This window comes from Canis lupus, chromosome 27, assembly GCF_011100685.1.
Source record: "Canis lupus familiaris isolate Mischka breed German Shepherd chromosome 27, alternate assembly UU_Cfam_GSD_1.0, whole genome shotgun sequence".
Classification (NCBI taxonomy): Eukaryota; Metazoa; Chordata; class Mammalia; order Carnivora; family Canidae; genus Canis; species Canis lupus.
This window is the reverse complement of record NC_049248.1, coordinates 3,194,830-3,216,318: the sequence shown is the minus strand read 5'-3', so window position 1 is coordinate 3,216,318 and position 21,489 is coordinate 3,194,830. Positions and strand designations below refer to the sequence as shown.

General features: G+C 35.7%; 1 protein-coding gene across 11 annotated transcripts in view; it reads left to right on the top strand.

The window, feature by feature from the left end:
- WNK1 (WNK lysine deficient protein kinase 1) overlaps positions 1-21,489 on the top strand; it is a 149,803-nt gene that overhangs the window by 61,482 nt on the left and 66,832 nt on the right. For all 11 annotated transcript variants that reach the window (XM_038576351.1, XM_038576344.1, XM_038576343.1 and 8 more), the window contains exons 2-4: positions 468-640; positions 15,368-15,588; positions 17,804-17,961. In XM_038576351.1, coding sequence (XP_038432279.1) covers positions 468-640; positions 15,368-15,588; positions 17,804-17,961 — 552 coding nt within the window. The remainder of the gene's footprint in view (positions 1-467; positions 641-15,367; positions 15,589-17,803; positions 17,962-21,489) is intronic.

The following is a 21,489-nucleotide window of genomic DNA, read 5'->3' as shown; positions in this document are numbered from 1 at the left end:
AATGACATATTTTAGAAGTGGTAAGTTAACTGTACCCACAAAATGAGACTGTATCTGAGGCACATATTAACAGTAAAGACACTGAAATAATCTCAAGCATGACATTATAATCCAGTTTTCTTAAATATGCTTTAGCCTGTCCCACACTCATGAATGAAAGGCTGAAGAAATTATTAGTAACATTAATGTTACAGTGTTCCTGTTTCCCTTTAAACATGTACAGTTTAGTACACGTTTAGCATTTGAATTTATTTTTGTGGGTTTTTTTTCTATTTGAACTATTTTATTTTTATTTAAGTATAATTAGCATACAGTGCTATATTAGTTTCAGGTTTGCGTTATGATTCAGCAGTTCTATACATTTCTCCAGGCTCATCAAGATAAGTTACTCTTAACATTTAAATTTGACTGTGTAACTTGGTGTTCTGTTCTTTTAAACCACCTTCTGTTTGGGTTCTTGATTTTAGGATCGCAAATTAACAAAGTCTGAGAGGCAGAGATTTAAAGAAGAGGCTGAAATGTTAAAGGGCCTTCAGCATCCCAATATTGTTCGATTCTATGATTCCTGGGAGTCCACAGTAAAAGGAAAGAAGTGCATTGTTTTGGTGACGGAACTTATGACATCTGGAACACTTAAAACGTAAGTCTATCTATATTATAAAAGTTGACCAAGAAGTATGAAAGAACTTGAGTCGTCTTACATCATTTTTTATCAGTTTTGGTTTTGTTACCCAGTATACCAAGGAGGGAACAGCCCCTTCAATTCTTGATAGCACATTTTCCTGCCCACAAAGTCCTCTGGTGTATAAAGTGATTTGATAATTATTTAGTGGTAATATTAAAATAAAAAGTTATTACAGAGTAAACCTGGTTATTTTAAATCCTGTTGATTCGCAGTTCTGAAATTGAATGGCTAAAGGATCACGAAATCATGACAAGGTAGCCCTCTAGTGGTTAAAACGTGGTTGAAGCTTAGTGAGAAGGTTTCCCCATTTATTTTATCACCTTGTATTGGACAGTATTTGCTGCAACTATTATATCAAATTCAAATTGTACTGTGACAATTTTTACTAGATAAATCCATTTGCCATAGTATCAGAAATTAAAGCCGAAATAGTTAGACTTATCATTTCTTTCAGGAAAACAGGTCAAATGTAGAAATTTCTTGTTCCTATTAAAACAATTCCTGACAAGGTATTTCTTCTTCCCCTAAAAAGAGATTAGATAGGTAGATAGAGATTGATTTATAAAAGATTTTATTTATATATTCATGAGAGAGGCAGAGACATAGGCAGAGAGAGAGGCAGGCTCCCTGCAGGGAGCCAGTGGTGGGACTCAGATCCCAGGACTTCAGGACCACATCCTGAGCAGAAGGTAGACTCTTAATCACTGAACCACCCAGGCGCCCCCTAGAAGAGCTTTAAAGAGTGGGAGTTTGCCTTTGGAATCCCAGGTCTCTCAGGTATCTGTTTGTATTCAAAGAGGAAACTGGGGGAATCAGTTTCCCTCAAGTAACATGGGGGTTAGGGGAATTGACCCTCCATGTAGTTGAAAATCCGATTATAACTTTTGAATCCTGCAAACTGAATTACTGAGTAGTCTACTGTTGACTGGAAACCTTACTGATAACATACATACTCTATTAACACATATTTATATATTGTATGTATTATATACTGTATTCTTATAATGAAGTAAGCTAGAAAAAATAAAATGATGAGAAAATACATTTATAATATACTTTTAAAAATCTGCATATAAGTAGACCCACACAGTTCAAACCTGTGTTGTTCAAGGGTCAAATGTAGTATGAATTACATGTTTTTTTTTTTTTTTTTTTATTGTGGAGGAATTTGATTTTTAAAAATTGTCTCTTTAGTATGTATTCATTCCTTACTACTTTCTTTAGTGAATACTACAGAGCTGATTCATCCCAGATCTTTGAAACATAGTTTTATATCTCCTGGATATAATCACTTGCATGTGCTCTTGGATGCTCAAGATTAACACATTGAAAAACCAACATATTATTTCCCTCCTGCAAATTCTAGTTTCCCCACCCAGCTTCTCTATATTTATGGCAACACCTTTATCCTAGTCATGCAAGCTGCTTGTTATTCATCTGTCTGTTTCTTCTACTAGATTGTGCTCCCTAGCACTATGCCTGAAACTTAAGAAGTATTTAAATGAATTAAGGAAAATTGTGTGGTAGTAGTTATGTGAATATCTGTATGCCAGTTTGGATACGTTAGTGGACTGTCAGTAATCTGTCAGGCATGCCCTACAAGTTCCCTACAACAGTTTGTTTTAAAAAGTTTATTGAGAGACTTTGGGTAGTATAGTAGATATTGGTTAGAAAATTTGGTTCAGGAAATGGAAATAAAGCTAGATTTTTTTTTTTTTAAATTGAGATGAAATTCACAGAACACAAAATTAACTTTTTTTTTTTTTTTAAGATTTATTTATGTATCCATGAGAGACCCAGAAGACAGAGAGAGACAGAGACATAGGCAGAGGGACAAACAGGCTCCTCACAGGGAGCCCGATGCAGGACTCGATTCCGGATCCCAGAATCGTGACCTGAGCCAAAGGCAGGCACCCAACCGCTGAGCCACCCAGGCATCCCAAAATTAACATTTTTAAAGTGTATAATTCAGTGGCATTTTTGTACCTACACAGTGTTGTATAACCACTACATCTATCAAGTTCCTAAACATTTTCATCACCTCAAAGGAACACTGTACTCATTATTTATTACCCATTTTTCTTCCCACGTAAAATGTATTTACTCTTTAATTGCATGCCATCTAAGTTCTTGGCTTTTTACTAAGCTTAAAGTTCTCTTTCTCCATCTTTGTTTCTGTTTCTGAGCCTCAGAGCTAGAGGAGCTAGACGATATAGTAGAAAGAGCACTTAGAACAGAGTAAGAGTAGTGAGTTCTACTCCCAGCTCTGCTTCTGCCCAGCTCTGATTTGGGTCAAGTAGCTCCCCATGTCTAGGCCTCAGTTCTTCATGTGCAAAAATAAAGGATTGTACTGACTTTTAGGATTTATGGAGAGGAATTTTTTTACTGTGATAAAAAAAAACATACACTGGGGCACCTGGGTGGTTTAGTCAGTTAAGCATCTGCCTTTGGCTCAGGTCATGATCTCAGGGTCCTGGGATCGAGCCCCACGTCGGTCTCCCTCCTCAGCAGGGAGTCTGCTTCTGCCTCTCCCTCTGCCCCCTCCCCACCCTTGCTCGTGTTCTCTCTCATTATCGCTCTTGCAAATAAATAAAATCTTAAAAAATATATATAGCATAAAATTTACCATCTTAATCATTTTTAAATGTGCAGTTCAGTAATGTTAAGTACATTCACATTTCTGTGCAACCATTCTCCAGCACTCTTCAGTTCTACAAAACTGAAACCTATTACACAACTCCCCATTTTCCCCTTATCCCAGGCTTTGGCAAATACTAACTGCTTTTTCTCTCTAGTTTTATCTGATCAAGGTATTTCATGTAAATGGAATCCTAAAATAATGAGGCCTTTTGTATTTGGCTTTCACTTAGCATAATTTTTCAAGGTTCATGATGTTGCACATACCAGTACTTTATTCCTTTTTGTGACTACATAATATTTTGTTTGTAGATATATCACAATTTGTTTATCCATTTATTTCTTGATAGACATTCGATCTATTTCCACCTTTTAGCTATCGTATAGTCCTGCTTTATAACTTGTGTATATAACTTGTGTATAAGTTTTGAGTATATATTTTCATTTCTTTTGGACGTATGCCTACAAGTAGAATAGCTAAGTCATGGTAATTCTGTTTAACTTTTTGAGGAACCACCAAGCATTTTCCACAGTGGCTGAACCATTTTACATTCCCACCAACAGTGTGTAAGAGTTTCCGTTTCTCCAAATTCTTGCCAACACTTGTTTTTATTTTTATTTCATTTTATTTTTATTTGCATTTTCCTAGTGACTAATGATGTTGAGCATCTTGTCATGTGCATGTTGACCATTTATCTATCTTTGAAGAAATGTCTGTTCCATCATGTTTTTGTACAAATGTCTGTTCAGGTCTTTTGCACATTTTAAATTTTTTAAATTCATTTTTGAGTTATAAGAAAGAGTTCTTTATATATTCTGTAAGCCTTTCTCAGATACATGATTTGCAAATACTGTCTCACATTCTATAGGTTGTCTTTTAACTTCCTTGATAATGTCCTGTGATGTGTAAAATTTTTAATGTTGATGAAGTTCAGTTTACTTGTTTTTTCTTGTTGCTTGTACTTTTTTTGGTATTATATCTAAGAATTTTTTTTGCCAAAACCCAAGGTCATGCAGATTTGTCCCCAAATTTTCTTCTAAAACTTCTACAGGTTTGTCTCTTATATTTAGGTTGTTGTTTCATTTTGAGTTAACTTTTGTATAGCTGTGAGCTGTGGGTCCCAACTTCATTCAGTTGTATGGGGATAGCCAGTTACTCAGCACCATTTGTTGAAGAGACTGTTCTTTCTGTATTGAATGGTCTTAGTATTCCTGTCAAAAATCATTTAAGCATAGATGTATGGGTTTATTTCTGGACTCTTGGTACTATGCTTTTGGTCTGCATATCTGTCCCTAGCAGATATGTACCACACTGTTTTGATTTTGTAGCTTTTTGTAATATGTTTTCAAATCGGGTGTGAGTTCTCCAATATTGTCCTTCTTTTTCAATATTGTTTTGGTTATTTGAGACCCTTGTAATTCCATAAGAATTTGAGAATCAATTTTCCATTTCTACAGAAGGCTGATTGAATTTTGATTATATCTGTAGATAGAATAAAATATATTTATACATTGAATCTGTAAGTCACTTTAGGTAGTATTGCCATCTAACTAACTATATTAAGTTTTCTGATCCATGAACACAAGATGTTTTTATATTTTATTAAATTTTCAACAGTGTTTTCTAGTTTCCAGCATATAAGTCTTTCACTTCCTTGGCTAAATTTATTACAGTGTATTTTATTCTTTTTGATGCTTTCACAAAGTGGGATTGTTTTCTTAATTTCCTTTTCAGTTTGTTAATTGTTGGGGTATAGAATACAACTGATTTGTGTTTGTTGATCTTGCGCTCTTGAAACTGATGAATTCTTTTATTAACTCTAATTGCGAGAGTGTGTGTGTGTTCTTTGGTATTTTCTATATATATGATCTTGACATCTACAAATAAAGTCTTACTTGCTTTCCAATTTGGATACTTTTATTTCTTTTTCTTAATTGTTCTGGCTAGAATTTCTAGTACAATGTTGAATAACAGTGGTTATTGTTGTCTTATTCCTAATACTAGTGAGAAAGCTTTTAGTGTTTCATTATTGAGTATGATGTAAGGTTTGGGTTTTTCATAATTGTTCTTTATCATATATTCTCTGTTATTTCTAGTTTGAGTATTTTTATCATGGAAAGGTATTGGAATTTGTCTAATGCTTTTTTCTACATCAATTGAGATGATTGTGGGTTTTTTTTAAACTTTGTTCTATTAATATGTATTATGTTGACTGATTTTCTAATGTTGAGGGATACTTCCATTTCATAGATAAATTGCACTTGGTGTATAATCTTTTTACTGTGCTGTTGGATTCAGTTAGCTAATGTTTTCTTGATGACTTTTTTTTTTTTTTTTGACAAATTTGACACATTCAGCGTCATGATCAGACTATTACATTTAGCAATCAACAGCATGGGTGCAAAAAAAAAAATCTACATTAAAACCCTTTGTTGTAATGCTTTACACTTTCCACAGAACAGAAACTAAAATAACCTGCTATACAATTAGTCACAAATACAGTCCTCAAGTTTTTTGCTCATACACATGAGTATTATCTAAAACATGTCTTCTTTGTAGCAGCTAGGCCCTGCCACCACTGTGCTTGGCTGAGTTCACAAATTTGTTGTAACCTGTAGCTTCCCTGTCACTTCTCTGGCTTTCCTCTCCTGCTAAGCTTTGTTTCCTGGCAGTAATTAAAACGTTCTGTCACTGCCATAGCTGCTGCTGCTTCTGGAACCGCCATAGCCACCTTGATTTCGTGGTTTGGCAAAGTATTGGCCTCCACCACCATAGGGGCCAGAGCTTCTGCCTCCAAAATTTCCTCCTTTCATGGGTCCAAAATTGAGGATTGGTTGTTGTAATTGCTAAAATCATTATAGCTTCCACCACCTCCAAAGTTGCTTCCATCATTACCAAATCCGTTATAGCCATCCCCACTTCCACCATATCCCACCACCACCTCGACTGCCACCAAAGCTACCTCAACCACTGAAGTTCCCTCCACGACCAAAGTTGTCATTCCTACCAAAACCACCTCCACGACCACCACCAAAGTTTCCAGAACCACTTCGGCCTCTTTGGCTGGATGAAGCACTAGCCATCTCTTGCTTCTATAGGACTTTCCTTACTTCACAGTTGTGGCCATTCACAGTATGTTTTTTTTTTTTTTTTAAGATTTTATTTTATTCATGAGAGGCACGGGGGGGGGGGGGGGAGCAGAGACACAGGCAAAGGAAGAAGCAGGCTCCATGCAGGGAGCCCAACGTGGGACTGATCCCGGGTCTCCAGGATCATACCCAGGCCTGAAGGTGGCACTAAACCACTGAGCCACTGGGGCTGCCCACCACAGTATGGTATTTTTGAATAACAATCTTGTCTACAGAGTCATGGTCATCAAACATCACAAAAGCAAAACCTCTCTTTGCCAGTGCCTCAGTCAGTTATGATCTCAATCACTTCAATTTTCCCATACTGTTCAAAATAACCTCTTAGATGATGTTCTTCAGTGTCTTCTTTAGTGCCACCAACAAAAATCTTTTTCACAGTTCAGTGGGCACCAGGTCTTTGAGAGTCTTCTCTTGAGATAGCCCTCTTCGGTTCCATAACTCTTCCATCCACCGTGTGTGGCCTTGCATTCATGGCTGCATCCACCTCCTCCATGGTGGCATACGTGACAAACCCAAAGCCTCTGGAGCGCTTGGTGATTGGATCTCTCATTACCACACAGTTCGGAAGTGTTCCCCATTGCTCAGAATGGCTCTTCAGACTCTCATCAGTTGTTTCAAAGCTCAAACCTCCGATGAAGAGCTTCCGCAGCTGCTCAGGCTCTTTGGGAGACTCTGACTTAGACCTGACGATGGTGGGAGGGGAGACTAATGATGCTTACTCAGCGGCGTCCAGGGGCAGAAAGGCTTCTTGATGACTTTTACATCTATATTCATAAAAAATATTGTATGGAATTTTCTTGTGGTGTCTTTGCTGTAAGGGCAAATGAATGACTTGTGAAGTGTTTCCTCCTTTTCTACTTTTTGGAAGAGTGTTTTTCCTGTAAATGTTTGGTAGAACTCATCAGTGAAACCATGTCGTCCTGGATTTTTCTTTATTGGGAAGTTTCTTAAGGGGATATTTCCATGTATTCTTAAGAATATGTATTCATCTGTTGTTGGGTGTCATGTTCCATATATTTCTCTTATGTTTAGGTGATTTATAGTGTTCAAATCCTCTCCTGCCTTAATGGTCTTCTGTCTAGATGGTCTATCCATTTTTGAAAGTGGGCTATTAAATCTCCAGCTATTACTATGGAACTGTGTACTCCATTCTGTCAATATTTGCTTCATGTATTTAGGATCTCTGTTTGATGTGTATTATGTTTATAATTGTTATGATCTTAATAAATTGACCCCTTTATCAATATATAATGTTCTTTATCTCTTTTATCAGTTTTTGATATAGTCTGTTTTGTCTGATGTTAATATAGCCACCTCGTTCTTTCTCTTTTGGTTACTATTTGCATGGAGTATCTTTTTCTGTCCTTTGATTTTCAACCTGTGTGGATCTTTGAATCTGAAGTAAGCATTTAGTTGGATCACATATATCTCCATTCTGCCATCTCTCCTGTCTTTTGATTAGAAAATTTAATTCATTTATAGTTGAAGTAATTGGTGATAAGGAATCTTTTGGGGGTGTGTGTGTGTGTGTGTGTGTGTGTGTATTTTAACACCTTTTTTTGTTCCTGTCTTCATTACTGCTTTTTTTTTTAATTGTGTGGGTTTTTTTTTTTTTTTGAGTGTACCATTTTAATGCCCTTCTCATTTCTCGTGTGTGTGTGTGTGTGTGTGTGTGTGTGTGTGTGTGTATTTAAGATTTTATTTATTTATTCATGAAAGACAGAGAGGCAGAGACATAGGCAGAGGGGGAAGCAGGCTCCTGGAGGGGAGCCTGATTTAGGACTTGATCCTGGGACTCTGGGACCATTCCCTGAACTGAAGACAGATGCCCAACCGCTGAGCCACCCAGACATTCAACTCCCTTGTATATATTTTTAAAATATTTTCTTAGTGGTTACCTTAAGAATTACAATTAAAACCATACATTTTTAACAGTCTGGTTTGAAATGTTTACCAACTTAGCTTCAGTAGCTTCAAAATCCTTGCTCCTATACAGCTTTGTACCTCTTTTGTTTTTGTAGATTTTGCAAATATGCAATTTGCATCTTTATACATTGTGTTCCCATTAATACAGATTTATAATTATCGATTATGTGTTTGCCTTTTAAATCATGTAGGAAATGATCAGAGAAGTTATAAGCCAAAAAAAAACATTAATACCGATTTTTATATTTAGCTATGTAGTTACCTTTACCAGAGATTTTATTTCTTCCTGTGGCTTTCAAGTTACTGTCTGGTATCATTTCATTTCAGCCTCAAGGACTTACTAACAGCAAACTCCCTCAGCTTTTGTTCATCTGGGTATGTCTTCATTTTGCCTTCATTTTTGAAGGATATGTTTGCTAGATACAAAATTCTTGGTTCACAGGTTCCCCTGCCTCCCCCCCCCCCCCCCCCCGCCCCAGCACTTTAAATATGTCATGCGTCTGTGGTTTCTGCTGAGAAGTTGGCTGATAATCTTACTGAGGATCTCTTGATCATGATAAGTTGCTTCTCTCGTTTTCAAGATCTTCTCTTGTTGGGATGCTGGGTGGCTCTCAGTTGGTTAAGTGTCTGCCTTTCAGCTCAGGTCATGATTTCCATATCCTGTAATTGAGCCCCATATCGGGCTTCCTGCTCAGCAGGGAGTCGGCTTCTCTTTCCCTCTCTCTCTGCCCCTGCCCTGCACTGCCCATTCTCTGTCTCAAATAAAATGAAATCTTAAAGATTCTCTCAGCTTTGGTTTTCAACAGTTTGAATGTAATATATCAGTATGAATCTCATACTTATATCCTTCTTGGAGTTAGTTGACTTTCTCAGATACATAGATTCATGTCTTTCATCAGATTTAGAAAGTTTGTCACCATTATTTTATCAAATACACTTTCTGCTCATTTCTTCTTATTTGAGGCTCCCATTATGCATATATTGATCAATTTGATGGTATCCCACAGGACTGTTAGGCTCTATTGAGTTTTCTTTATTTTTGTTTTACTTTCTGCTCTTCAGACTACTTAATTTCAGTTGTGTTTTCAGGTTTGCAGCTTTTTTCTGCTTGCATCATTTGATGTTAAAATCTCTTAGTGAATTTTTCATTCCAGTTATTTTTTCAGTGACAGAACTTCTGTTTTGGTCTTTATAATAATTTCTTTATTGATAATTCTCTGTTGAGCTAAAACTTCCTGCACTCTAGTTTTTGGCAGCCATTGTTCTTAGCTTTTAGTCTTCCAGTTTTGTGGGATGAGTACGTAATTAACCCTATTTAACCATGAATTGGTTGTCAGTTTATATTAAATAATTCAGCATTTAAGAGCTGATTAGGAGCTATAGTTTTGAGGGTAGGACTTCTCAGCTACTAGACTTTTCTTCAAAGTGATTGGACATGAGTCAGCCATAATGAAGGACTAAAAGATGCTGTATCACAGAGACCCTTTATTTAGTCAGTCATCTGTACTGATGGTACTTGGTTGTCACTTTTCTTGTTTGGTTATGGTGATTATTGACTAATATCCCTATCTTTAGCACCACTTCTCATTCTCACCATATTTAGGTTTTCAGGTTTGTAAATGTCCCATTTGTGTTTGTATGGACAAGTCAGATCTCTTCTTGTCCACATTCTCCTCTTTTAGACAATGCTACAGTAATCATGTATATACCTATGTCCTTATTTATATCAATAGAAATAGGTTTCCAAAAATGTAACTCAAAGTATATGTGAAATTTTAAATATTTTATTTTATTTATTTTATTTTTTTAAAAGATTTTATTTATTCATTAGAGACACGGAGAGAGGGAGAAGCAGGCTCCCTCTGGGGAGCCCAGTGCCAGACTCTGGGTCCTGGGATCATGACCTGAGCCAAAGGCAGACTCTCAACCACTGAGCCACCTAGGTGCCACATATATTTTGCTTTTTAATTAAATGCATATATTAATTTAATTAAATGAATACATAACAGATTAGCAACTGTGTAGCCAGTCAGGCGGTAGCAGTAGTTCAAGCCTAAGAATTCCTTTGCCATCTCTGTCTTGTCGTAGTTGCATAACTTTGGGCTCACTGTCTTCATCAATAAAAAGAAAACTGAGTACTCAGTATCAGAAAGTAGAAGTGACTTTTTTTAAATATTTTATTTATTTATTTATTCATGAGAGACACACAGAGTGAGAGAGGCAGAGACAGGCAGAGGGAGAAGCAGGCTCCTTGCAGGGAGCCTGACAGGTGGGACTCAATCCCGGGTCTCAGGATCAATCAGGCCCTGGGCCAAAGGCGGCACTAAACTGCTGAGCCACCTGAGCCACCCGGGCTGCCCTAGAAGTGACTTTGTTATTAGCATCGCCTGAAATGTATGCTATATATCAAAAGTTTTTAAAATCTAATGTCTTTAAAATTGGACTTTTGAAAATTAAAACCTTATGTACAATGAAAGATATATTAATAGAGTAAAAAGGCAATTCACAGAAAGGGAGAAAATATTTGCAGGTCATATAACTCAAACGGGATTAACATTTGGAACAGATAGAGAACTCCCCAAATTCAACAACATTAAAAACAAACAATCCTATTCGAAAATGTGCAAAAGACCTGGATAGACATTTCTCCAAAAAAGATATACAAATGGCCAACAAATACATGAAAAAGATTATCATCATCATTAGTCGTTAGGGAAACACAAATCAAAATCATACTGAGATACCTCATACCTTTCAGAAAGGCTATTAGCAAAAAGATGAGGAAAGCAAATGTTTGCAAGCATGTGGAAAAAAAGGAACTCTTGTGTACTGTTAGTGGACATGTAAATTGGTGCAGCCATTGCAGAAAAACTATATGGGGGTTCCTCAAAACATTAAAAATAGAACTACCATATGATCCAACAATTTGACTTCTGGATGTTTACTTGAAGAAAATAAAAACACTAATTGAAAAGATATATGTACCCCCTGTTCATTACAGCTTTATTTACAGCCAAACCATAGAAGTACCCTAAGTGACCATCAGTGGATGAATGGATAAAGAACATGTGGTGTATATATACAATGTATTATTAATATTGTTCTTCCATAAAAAGAAGGAAAATTTGCCATTTGTAACAATGTGGATGGATTTTGAAGACATTGTGCTAAGTTAAATAAGTCAGAGCAAGACAAATACTTTATGATCTCATTTATATGTGACCTCTAAAAAAAACTAAAAATACCCAACTAAAACAAAACACAGAACTCATAAACACAGAGAACAGATTGGTGATTGACCAACATGGAGGGGACAGCGGTTGAGTGTGTGTAATGGATGACAGTGGTCAAAAGGTACAAACTTTTATTTATAAAATAATAAATCCTGGGATGTAATGTACAGCATAGTGACTATAGTTAACAAAACTATATTATGTATTTTAAAGTTGCTAAGAATAGATCTTAAAAATTCTCATCACAAGAGAAAAACCTGTAACTGTATGGTGATAGATGTTAACTAGACTTACTGTGATGATCATTTTGCAATGTATACAGATCATTTTGAATCATTGTACATCTGAGACAAATATGTTACATGTCAGTTATATCTCAATTACCACATGATCCAAGACTTCCACTTGTGGGTTCATACCCAAAGAATTGAAAGCTCGGTCTTGAAGAGATATTTGCATACTCCTACTTATAGCAGCATTATTTACAATAGCTAAAAGGTGGAAGCAGCCCAAATGTCCATCAAGGAAAGAATGAATAAGCAAAATATGGGGGGGTATTATGAATATACACGCACAGTAGAATATTTTTCAGCCTTAAATGGTAAGGAAATTCTAACACATGCTGTAATGTGAGTGAACCTTGAGGACATTATGCAAAGAGAAATAAGCCAGTAACAATAAGTCACATACAGATACTGTTTGATTTCACTTTCTTTGAGATACCAAGAGTAGTCAGTTCATAGAAACAGAAAGTAGAATGCTGGTTGCCAGAACCCAAGGAGGGAGGGGGCCTTGGGAGTTACTGTGTAATGGGTATGTCATTTCAGTTTTTCAAGATGAAAAGAGTTCTGGAGATAGTTGGTGGCAATGATTTCATAATTGTGTGAACTTTAAAATGGTAAATTTTATGTATATCTTATCTTAATACAAAATGGGAAAATCCACTGTGTTGAGTTTTCTCAAAAATAAAGGTAGAATAGTGTGTCCCTTTTTATGAAGCCAGCATAACACTAATACCAAAACCTAAAATATTATAAAAAAATAATTTTTTTAAAGATTTATTTATTTGACCGAGAGAGAGAGGGAGACTACAAGCAGGGGGAGTGGCAGGCAGAGGAAGAGGGAGAAGCAAGCTCCCCACTGAGCAGTCCAGTGTGGGGCTTGATCCCAGGACCCTGGGATGAGGACCTGAGCCAAAGGCAGATGCTTAACTGCCTAACCAACTGAGCCCCCCAGACACCCTAAAAAAGAAATTGTTAAAGAACAGTGTCCTTCGTGAATATTGATGCAGAAATCATTTACAGAATAATAATAGCAGATTGGATCCAGCAATCACAATACATCAGTACCAGAGAGGGTTTATCCCAGGATTACAAAGTTGGTTTAAAATTGAATGAATCAGTGTTATTCATCACATTAACAATAAAGGAGAAAAGCCATATGATTATTTCAAAATATGTTGAAAAGTATTTGACAATTCAGTATCTGTTCATGGCTAAAAACTCTTAGCCAAACGAGGAATAGTAGGGAACTCCTTCCAACTGATAAACAACATCCACCAACCTATAGCTAATGTCAAACTTAACCACTGCTCCCTGAGATTAGGAACAAAGCAAAAATGCTTGTTTTAACCACTTACATTCATTATTGTTTCAGAGGGCCACTCGTTGCAATAAGGCATAAACGCAGGGAAAACTAGTAAAAGGCATAAAGATTGGAAAGGAAGAAATACCATTGTCCTTGTTTGCAGATTATGTAATTGTTCACATAGAAAAATTTCAATGATTCTAAACAAATTTAATGAAGTTATACAAGGTTAATATATAGTTATCTATCATATTTTATATACTTGATCATTTTATAAATGTGAAAGAGATACAAGCCAGACTCAACTTTTCCCCAAATTTTTATTATAGAATTTTTCAATTATACAGAGAAGTTATAAGAACCACACAATGAACATACACATAATCACTGCCTAGGTTCTGTAATTTATTAACTTTCGCTGCATTTACTTTACCAAATAGTCCATCTAATCATTCACCTATCTATCTTAATTTTATTCATTCCAAAATAAGTTGTAGACCTCAGTAATGCTTCATGTGTAATGCTGGTTTCATTAAAATTCTCATATTTATATGCTTTGTTTTTCCTTACAATAAAATTTAAATACAATGAAAAGTGTAATCATAGTGGTATCATTCTATGAGTTTTGACAAAGGCATTCACTCATGTAATCAAAATTCTGTTAAAGTATAGAACATTTTTATCTTAGTAAAAATACCCTTATGGCTCTTCCTAGGCAGCCCTTCCCTCACCCTCCAGAGGTAGTTCATTTTAATTCCTGTTTTAGCTTTTCAGTTAAAGCTTCCTTGTGTTGTTTTTTTGTTTGTTTGTTTTTTGTTTTTTAAGCAATTGCTTTGGAGCAATTGTTAAAATCTTTAACTTTTCATAATAAACTTTAGGTTGATCCTGTATAATTTCATGTAAAGGAACCTTGCACAGATAAAATTTCAGGTGTCCCTAATACTTGCTCTTTGTGCTATAATTTTTATGTATGTTATATTTGTGTATTCTGTAGGTCCTAATACAGTGTTCTATGTTGTTCTTTAATTAGGCTTGCATATTTTAAAGATACTAAGAGGCTAATATAATTTTTTATATCTTCATATTGCTGAATATTTTCAGATAAAATACTCACCTGAAGCCAATCCACAAACTTTATCTTTCCTGCAGTGGGTAGCATCAGAAATCTCTGTTCTGTTTTTTTAGCATTAGCTGGGCAACTTGGATTCTGTTCCACATATACATATTTCAAAGGTCAACCAGAGATTTGGGCAGAATGAATATGCAGGATTTGAGGGTCCCCTTCTTTACCCCTTCTGGAATTTCCTTTTGTTTCTAGATCTCTGCTTGTTCACTGGAACTCTCTGGTGATGGAAATATTTTATAATCTGTACTATCCAAAATGGTAGCTACTTAATACATGTGGCTTTTGAACACTTGAAATGTGGCTAGTGCAGCTAAAAAATGGAATTTTAAATTTTAATTTATATTTAAATATATTCATATTTGTCTAGTGAATACTATATTGAATAGACTATCATTAAAGAAAGTTCTTTTGGACAGCACTGTCGTAGCTTCTGTGGTCATCTTGACCTCTGTCTTCCTATTTCTCAGCTAATAATAAGGCTAGAGGCTTTTATTTAGAATTAAGCTGATTGGTGCAGTCAAGCTGGAGCCTTCCCTCAACTGTGTAATGATTTAGAAACTGGGAACCTCAAGCAGTACTCTTTTTTTTCCCTCCCTTCCAATTTATGCATAATTTTGGTTGCTCTCCAGAGACCTGAAGTAGTTGTTCTTATATTTTTTTACTATAGTTTATAATTATATTTGTGTCCAGTAAGAATTACTCCACTTAATCAGAAGTCAAACTCCACACTTTATTTTTTATTTTTGTTTATTTTTCTACCTCTTAACTTCTAAATTATTTTAGCACTGACCCAATTTTAAGGAATTCATTTTTTTGTGCTTTGTTATTAAAATTCATTTGCCAACCACCTATTATCCTTTCCCCTTTAACCTTGCTAAAAGTATCACTAACCTTTAAGGTTACTGAATCTTAATACTGTGAATTTGATATTCCCATCTCAGATATGCTAGAATTTAATGGAATTCTTCAAAGCAGTAAACACATATCATTGATAACCTGTTTGGTGTACTTTGCCTTTTCTAGGTACCTGAAAAGGTTTAAGGTGATGAAGATCAAAGTTCTAAGAAGCTGGTGCCGTCAGATCCTTAAAGGACTTCAGTTTCTTCATACTCGAACTCCACCTATTATTCACCGAGATCTTAAGTGTGACAATATCTTTATCACTGGCCCTACAGGCTCAGTCAAGATTGGAGACCTAGGTCTGGCAACCCTGAAGCGGGCTTCTTTTGCCAAGAGTGTGATAGGTATGTTTCAGGTGTACCTTGCATCCTAACTGGTTTTCTGATACTCTTTACTTAGAAACCTGACCCTGTCAGAGCCTTTATTATGTGAAATAAGCCTTCAGAAATTCATAGCTTGAACTCAGGAAGTGATCAGTTTTACTTATGAGATGTGGAGTTCTCTATATGCTTTTAGAATCATATGAAGAGAAGTAAGGTGAACTTTGTTGACAAAACCTTATGTAACTATCAATCTTATTGGATCATCCTGTTGATATTTAGTATTATATACTTATTTGTATAATAGATATACAGTTACTTTCTTATAAAAGAAATTGAATTTATATGTAGTTTAGTTTATAAAAACGTGTTAAATATGTATTCAAAAAGTATTCAAAAGTAATTACCTGTTAAGACTTTATTTTAAAAAGTGAAAATATGAGTTTATTATGAAAGCTTGGTTTTAACTTTTCTTACTCCTACCCTTCAGAAGATATATCTCAAACAGGGCTTTTCAACCCTAGTATTATTTGGCATTTGGAGTTGAATAGTTCTTTGTTGTAAGGGCTTTCTTGTGCATTGTAAGATTATTTAGATGCCAAGAGCACATCCCCTTTCTAGTTCTCCCCCAGTTGTTAAAACCAAAAAGATCTCTGAACATTGCTAGATGTTCCCGGATAACAAAATCAACCCCTTATTGAGAATTGCTGATCTAAAAAACAAGGCTAGCCTTTCAGACTTTCAGCTATGTGTTAGAAAGTTGCAGCTGGAAAAATAATTTAATGCTTATTATTTTGATAAACTTTCACTCTCTGAAGAGGCTATGACAATTTTAAAACGTGAAATCTTCACAAATACTCTGATCTCCCCACAAAGGTGGTTACAACAAGGAAACCATTAGTTTTTAAGTGCACTAGAATTTTAAATATCTTTTTTTTTTTTTAATTTTTATTTATTTATGATAGTCACAGAGAGAGAGAGAGAGGCAGAGACATAGGCAGAGGGAGAAGCAGGCTCCATGCACCGGGAGCCCGATGTGGGATTCGATCCCGGGTCTCCAGGATCGCACCCTGGGCCAAAGGCAGACGCCAAACCGCTGCGCCACCCAGGGATCCCTAGAATTTTATGTATTAATAGAAAACCATAGAACACCAGTAATTTGTACATTCTTATAGTGTCCTCCTTAGAATATTATGTAACTTGGATTCAGAATGCTAGTTTTCAATTTTCTTACAATAGATTAACAAGAAAAATTGGAGAAGAATTATTTAAAGTTCAGTTTCCTTTTTGCCTTCCTTACAGGAAAAGGAAACATTTCTTTGATCTCCTTTGGCTCCTTAAAAATCTCTAACCTAAGAAAGGTGGCTCTCCCCCCGCCCCCACTTTTTTGTTTAGATCATATTACATACTAGGATCTATTTATTTTTCCATTCTTGGAAATGTCCCACAATATGAGGTATCCAAACTTAATTTCTTTGGAAACATTGGAAAACCTGGTCTATAGGATCACACACTCATAATTCAGTCTGTATTTGAGTTCTCTGTGTGCATTTTTTGTCTGCAAGATCTGTAAAATGTCCTTCACTATATTTCTTGTATCTGCAGTAGGCTTATTTGTGTACTGCAGGTAGTATGGTAAGTATGTGAAGAAAGGGGCTCTGGGGAGTGGCCTTTATAGACAATTACACTTTATTACTATTTTAAAAACATATTGAATGTTGGATTTTCCACTGCAAGGCTTTCCTAAAAGTAAAACTGATCAGGTTAATGGCCAAAGACTAGCTATAAATATTAATCTTACAGCTACCATACAGTAGGGGGCAGACAAGTATTTTGATCTTTTTTAACCCATCCTGTCTTATTGGTAGATGCCTTTATATTTCTGGCTAATCCCTTACTTTTTCTTCCATTTGTTTTCATTATGAGTTATATCAGTTTCTCTCCTAACCAAGTCTCTATTTTGACATTGTATAACAGTAATCCATTTGAAATAGCAAATAAATAGACACTAGACCCTGTTCAGTTTCTTTCATGAAGGCCATGCAGCAGAAGATCTATAAGATATTTGGTGGAAGAGACTAAGATTTTTTTTCTCTTCCCTGCCACTCTTCTCTTCTCTCTTCTTTTCCCCCACTTTCACTTTCTTCTATTTTACTAGTCATCCCCTTGGCTTCTCCCCAAAGTGAGTAATATTTGTTACTCTGTTCACGTTGAGTCTGAATTGTTCTTTTAATTTAAGGTACCCCAGAGTTCATGGCCCCTGAGATGTATGAGGAAAAATATGATGAATCTGTTGACGTTTACGCTTTTGGAATGTGCATGCTTGAGATGGCCACATCTGAATACCCTTACTCAGAGTGCCAAAATGCTGCGCAGATCTACCGTCGAGTGACCAGTGTAAGTCTTCCCTTAACTGTGAGCTTAAGTCACACCAAAGAAGGAATGCCAAGCTGGATATCATCAAACCATGCAAAAGGAAACAATAGTAGAAAGCATACTCAGGTGTTGGGGGAAGAGGGAGTTGAAAGATTTTATTGCTCCTGATTTAGTGAGCACAAAAATAAAGATCAAAGAAATACCAGTATGTTCTGGGTCCTCCTTGCATTCATTTAAATCTTTGAGATATATTATGTTTAAAAATGCTCTCATTACTACCTTTCAAACCTCTATTTATTCATCGAAGTTCTCATTCCCTCCAACCATAAAACATATTATCTGAGTTAAAAATAATGCTCTTAACTCAAGTTGCTTTGTTCACAGACCTTTCCCTAAGTGGTTTAAAATTGATTTATGAATTTATTAAATCATTTATAAGTACCACAGGGTTTAAGGCATAACAATAGTTTCTGGATCATCTATATACCCTAACCTATTAAGATATTTGCCCTGTTGTTTCAGAGATGTCTGTTTATAGTCAGTGTTCAAAATAGGATGCATCAGAGTCCACAGAAGATACTTTATTTTTATGTCTCTTAATCTACAACTGTTGCCCCCTACTTTCTTTTTCTCAGGCTAGGTGAGGGCAGGAGAAGTGTCATAAATGTAGTTTGTTTAGCCTTCGGGTAATTCTGACAAGTATTCAGTACTCTCCATTCTTCCCCCAATGCCTAATAATTTACATTATCATTTTTTTCTTTGGGGTAGGATGGAGTAGATGGATTATTCACTGGATAATTCCTCCTTGTATTTTATTTAGAATTCCTGAAACCTCAAGAAGTATGTTTGATTCCTTGTTTTTTATTCACATTTTCTGTTTATCAGATTCTTGGTTCAGAATAATTCTTAGAAATAGACTTCATTCCCATTGTCAGAACTCTGATTTCACGTCTTCCTGGCTTCATTCCTTACACTATCATCCTGAAGTAGTTAACATTATGAATTTGTTTCTCTGCTTCACTTGAACTAGTTGAAATTTCTTGCTATTTCTTTTTGTTATAGGGAACTTATATAAAATCAGTTTGCTTATGAAAGCATGTACAGGTTCTTATTATAATGTTTGCTGTTCCTCATTTTATCTACACACCTTTTTTTAGTCAAGCTCGTCCTCTTTATCATCTTGCACACATGCCACATCCTTTCCTTTTTTCCCTCTCCATTTGTACACACTATTTACCTTTTGTGCATGCGCTTCTACTATCCAGTCAGTTTTTATACTGGATTTAACAGACTTCCCCACAAAATTTTATTTCATGGGCTTCACTACATAATGATTTTTGCCTTCTCTGAGCTGAGCTTCCTAACTGGTCTGAATCATAGCTTTTTTTTTTTTTTTTTTTTTAAGATTTATTTATTTATTTATTCATGATAGACTAAGAGAGAGAGAGAGGCAGAGACACAGGCAGAGGGAGAAGCAGGCTCCATGCAGGGAGCCTGATGCGGGACTCGATCCAGGACTCCAGGATTGCACCCTGGGCCAAAGGCAGACGCCAAACTGCTGAGCCACCCAGGGATCCCCTGAATCATAGCATTTTATTTGTAATTGATTTTTACTTAAGAGTTCAAAAATTGAATTAATCCTAAAGAATTTTAAAATAAGTCTCAAGTGCAAATACATGCAACATTTTCTTAATCCCTGCTACATGCCAAGTCCAGAGCCTGACATTAGGTAAATTAAAGATGGGTAACATGCATATTCCCTGTCTTCAGAAAACTAACTCTAACATAGAAAATAAATGTGTAAGCAAACAGTTGTAATTACAGTATGATGGCTTATTGGCAGGGTTTTTTTTTTTCCTTTGGAAAAATGCCTATTCATATCCTTTGCTTGTTTTTTAATTGGGTTTTCTTTTTATTATTGGGTTGAGCAAGTTCTTTGTATATTCTAGATAGAAATCCTTTATGAGATAGATGGTTCTGAATTATTTTCTCCCATTCTGTCAGTTGTCCTTTTTTTTTTTTTTTTTTAAAGATTTATTTATTTGAGAGAGAGGAAGAGAGAATCAGAGAATTTCAAGTAGACTCCACACACTAAGTGCGGAGCCCAACACAGGGCTTAATCTCTCAACCCCAAGATCATGACCTGAGCCAAAATCAAGAGTTGGATGCTTAATTGACTCAGATACCCCAAACACCCGAGTTGTCTTTTCTTAAGAGTGTCGATATATTATTATTGCCCTTTAACACAAAAGTTTTTCATTTTGATGAGTCCAAGTTTACATAGTTTATCTTGTTTTTCTCATGCTTTTGGTAATATCAATAAATCTATTTCCAAACCTCAGATCAGGTGTGTTTTCTTTCAGGAGTTTTGTTTTAGTTCTTGTAATTAGATCTTTGATTTATTTTGAGATAATTTTTATATGTGGTGTGAGGTAAGGGTTTTAACTTGATTCTTTTGCTTGTGACAACTATCCAGCTGTCCCAGCACCATTTATTGAAAAGACCATTACTTCTCGATTGAAAGATTTCCCCCTTGCTGATCATCAGTTGAGCATAGGCACATGAGTTTATTCCTGGACTCTCAGTTCTGTTCCGTGGATCTATATGTCTTGATTACCATTGTTTTGTAGTAAGTTTTGAATTGGGAAGTGTGAGTCCTTCTAATTATTCTTCAAGTTTTGACTCTTCTTGGTCCTTTGCAACTCTATATAAATTTTAGATTCCGCTTGTCAATTTTTACAGTTCAGCTGGAATCTTGATACATATGGCATTGAATCCATAGATCAGTTTGGAGACTTGCCATCTTAACCATACTGAATCTTCTAGTTCATGAACATGGAATGTTTTTCCATTTATTTAGATCTGTAATTTACTTCAGTCGTGTTTTATAGTTTTCAGAGTATAAGTCTTGTACTTCTTTAATTAAGTTTATTCTAAGTAATATATTTTTGGGAGAGATTCTATTATACATGGAATTGAGTTTATTTCAATTTTTGATTGTTGATTACAAATACCACTGGTTTTTACATATTGATTTTGACTCACAAACTTACTGAATTTATTAGTTTTAATAGTTCTTTAGTAGATTCCTTAGGATTTTCTATATACAAGCTAATTTATTTTTTTTTAATTTTTTTTATTTATTTATCTATGATAGTCACACAGAGAGAGAGGCAGAGACATAGGCAGAGGGAGAAGCAGGCTCCATGCACCGGGAGCCCTACGTGGGATTCGATCCCCGGTCTCCAGGATCGCGCCCTGGGCCAAAGGCAGGCGTCAAACCGCTGCACCACCCAGGGATCCCTATATACAAGCTAATTTAATCTGCAAACATAGTTATTAAAAGAACTTAAGACTTGGGACACCTAGGTGCCTCAGTGGTTGGGTGTCTGCTTTGGGCTCAGGGCGTGGTCCAGCGATGAATCCCACGTCGGGCTCTCAGAGAGGAGCCTGCTTCTCCCTCCATCTGTGTCTTTGCCTTTCTCTCCGTGTCTTTCATGAATAAATAAAATCTTTTAAAACAATCAAGCAAACATAAGACTTGGCAGT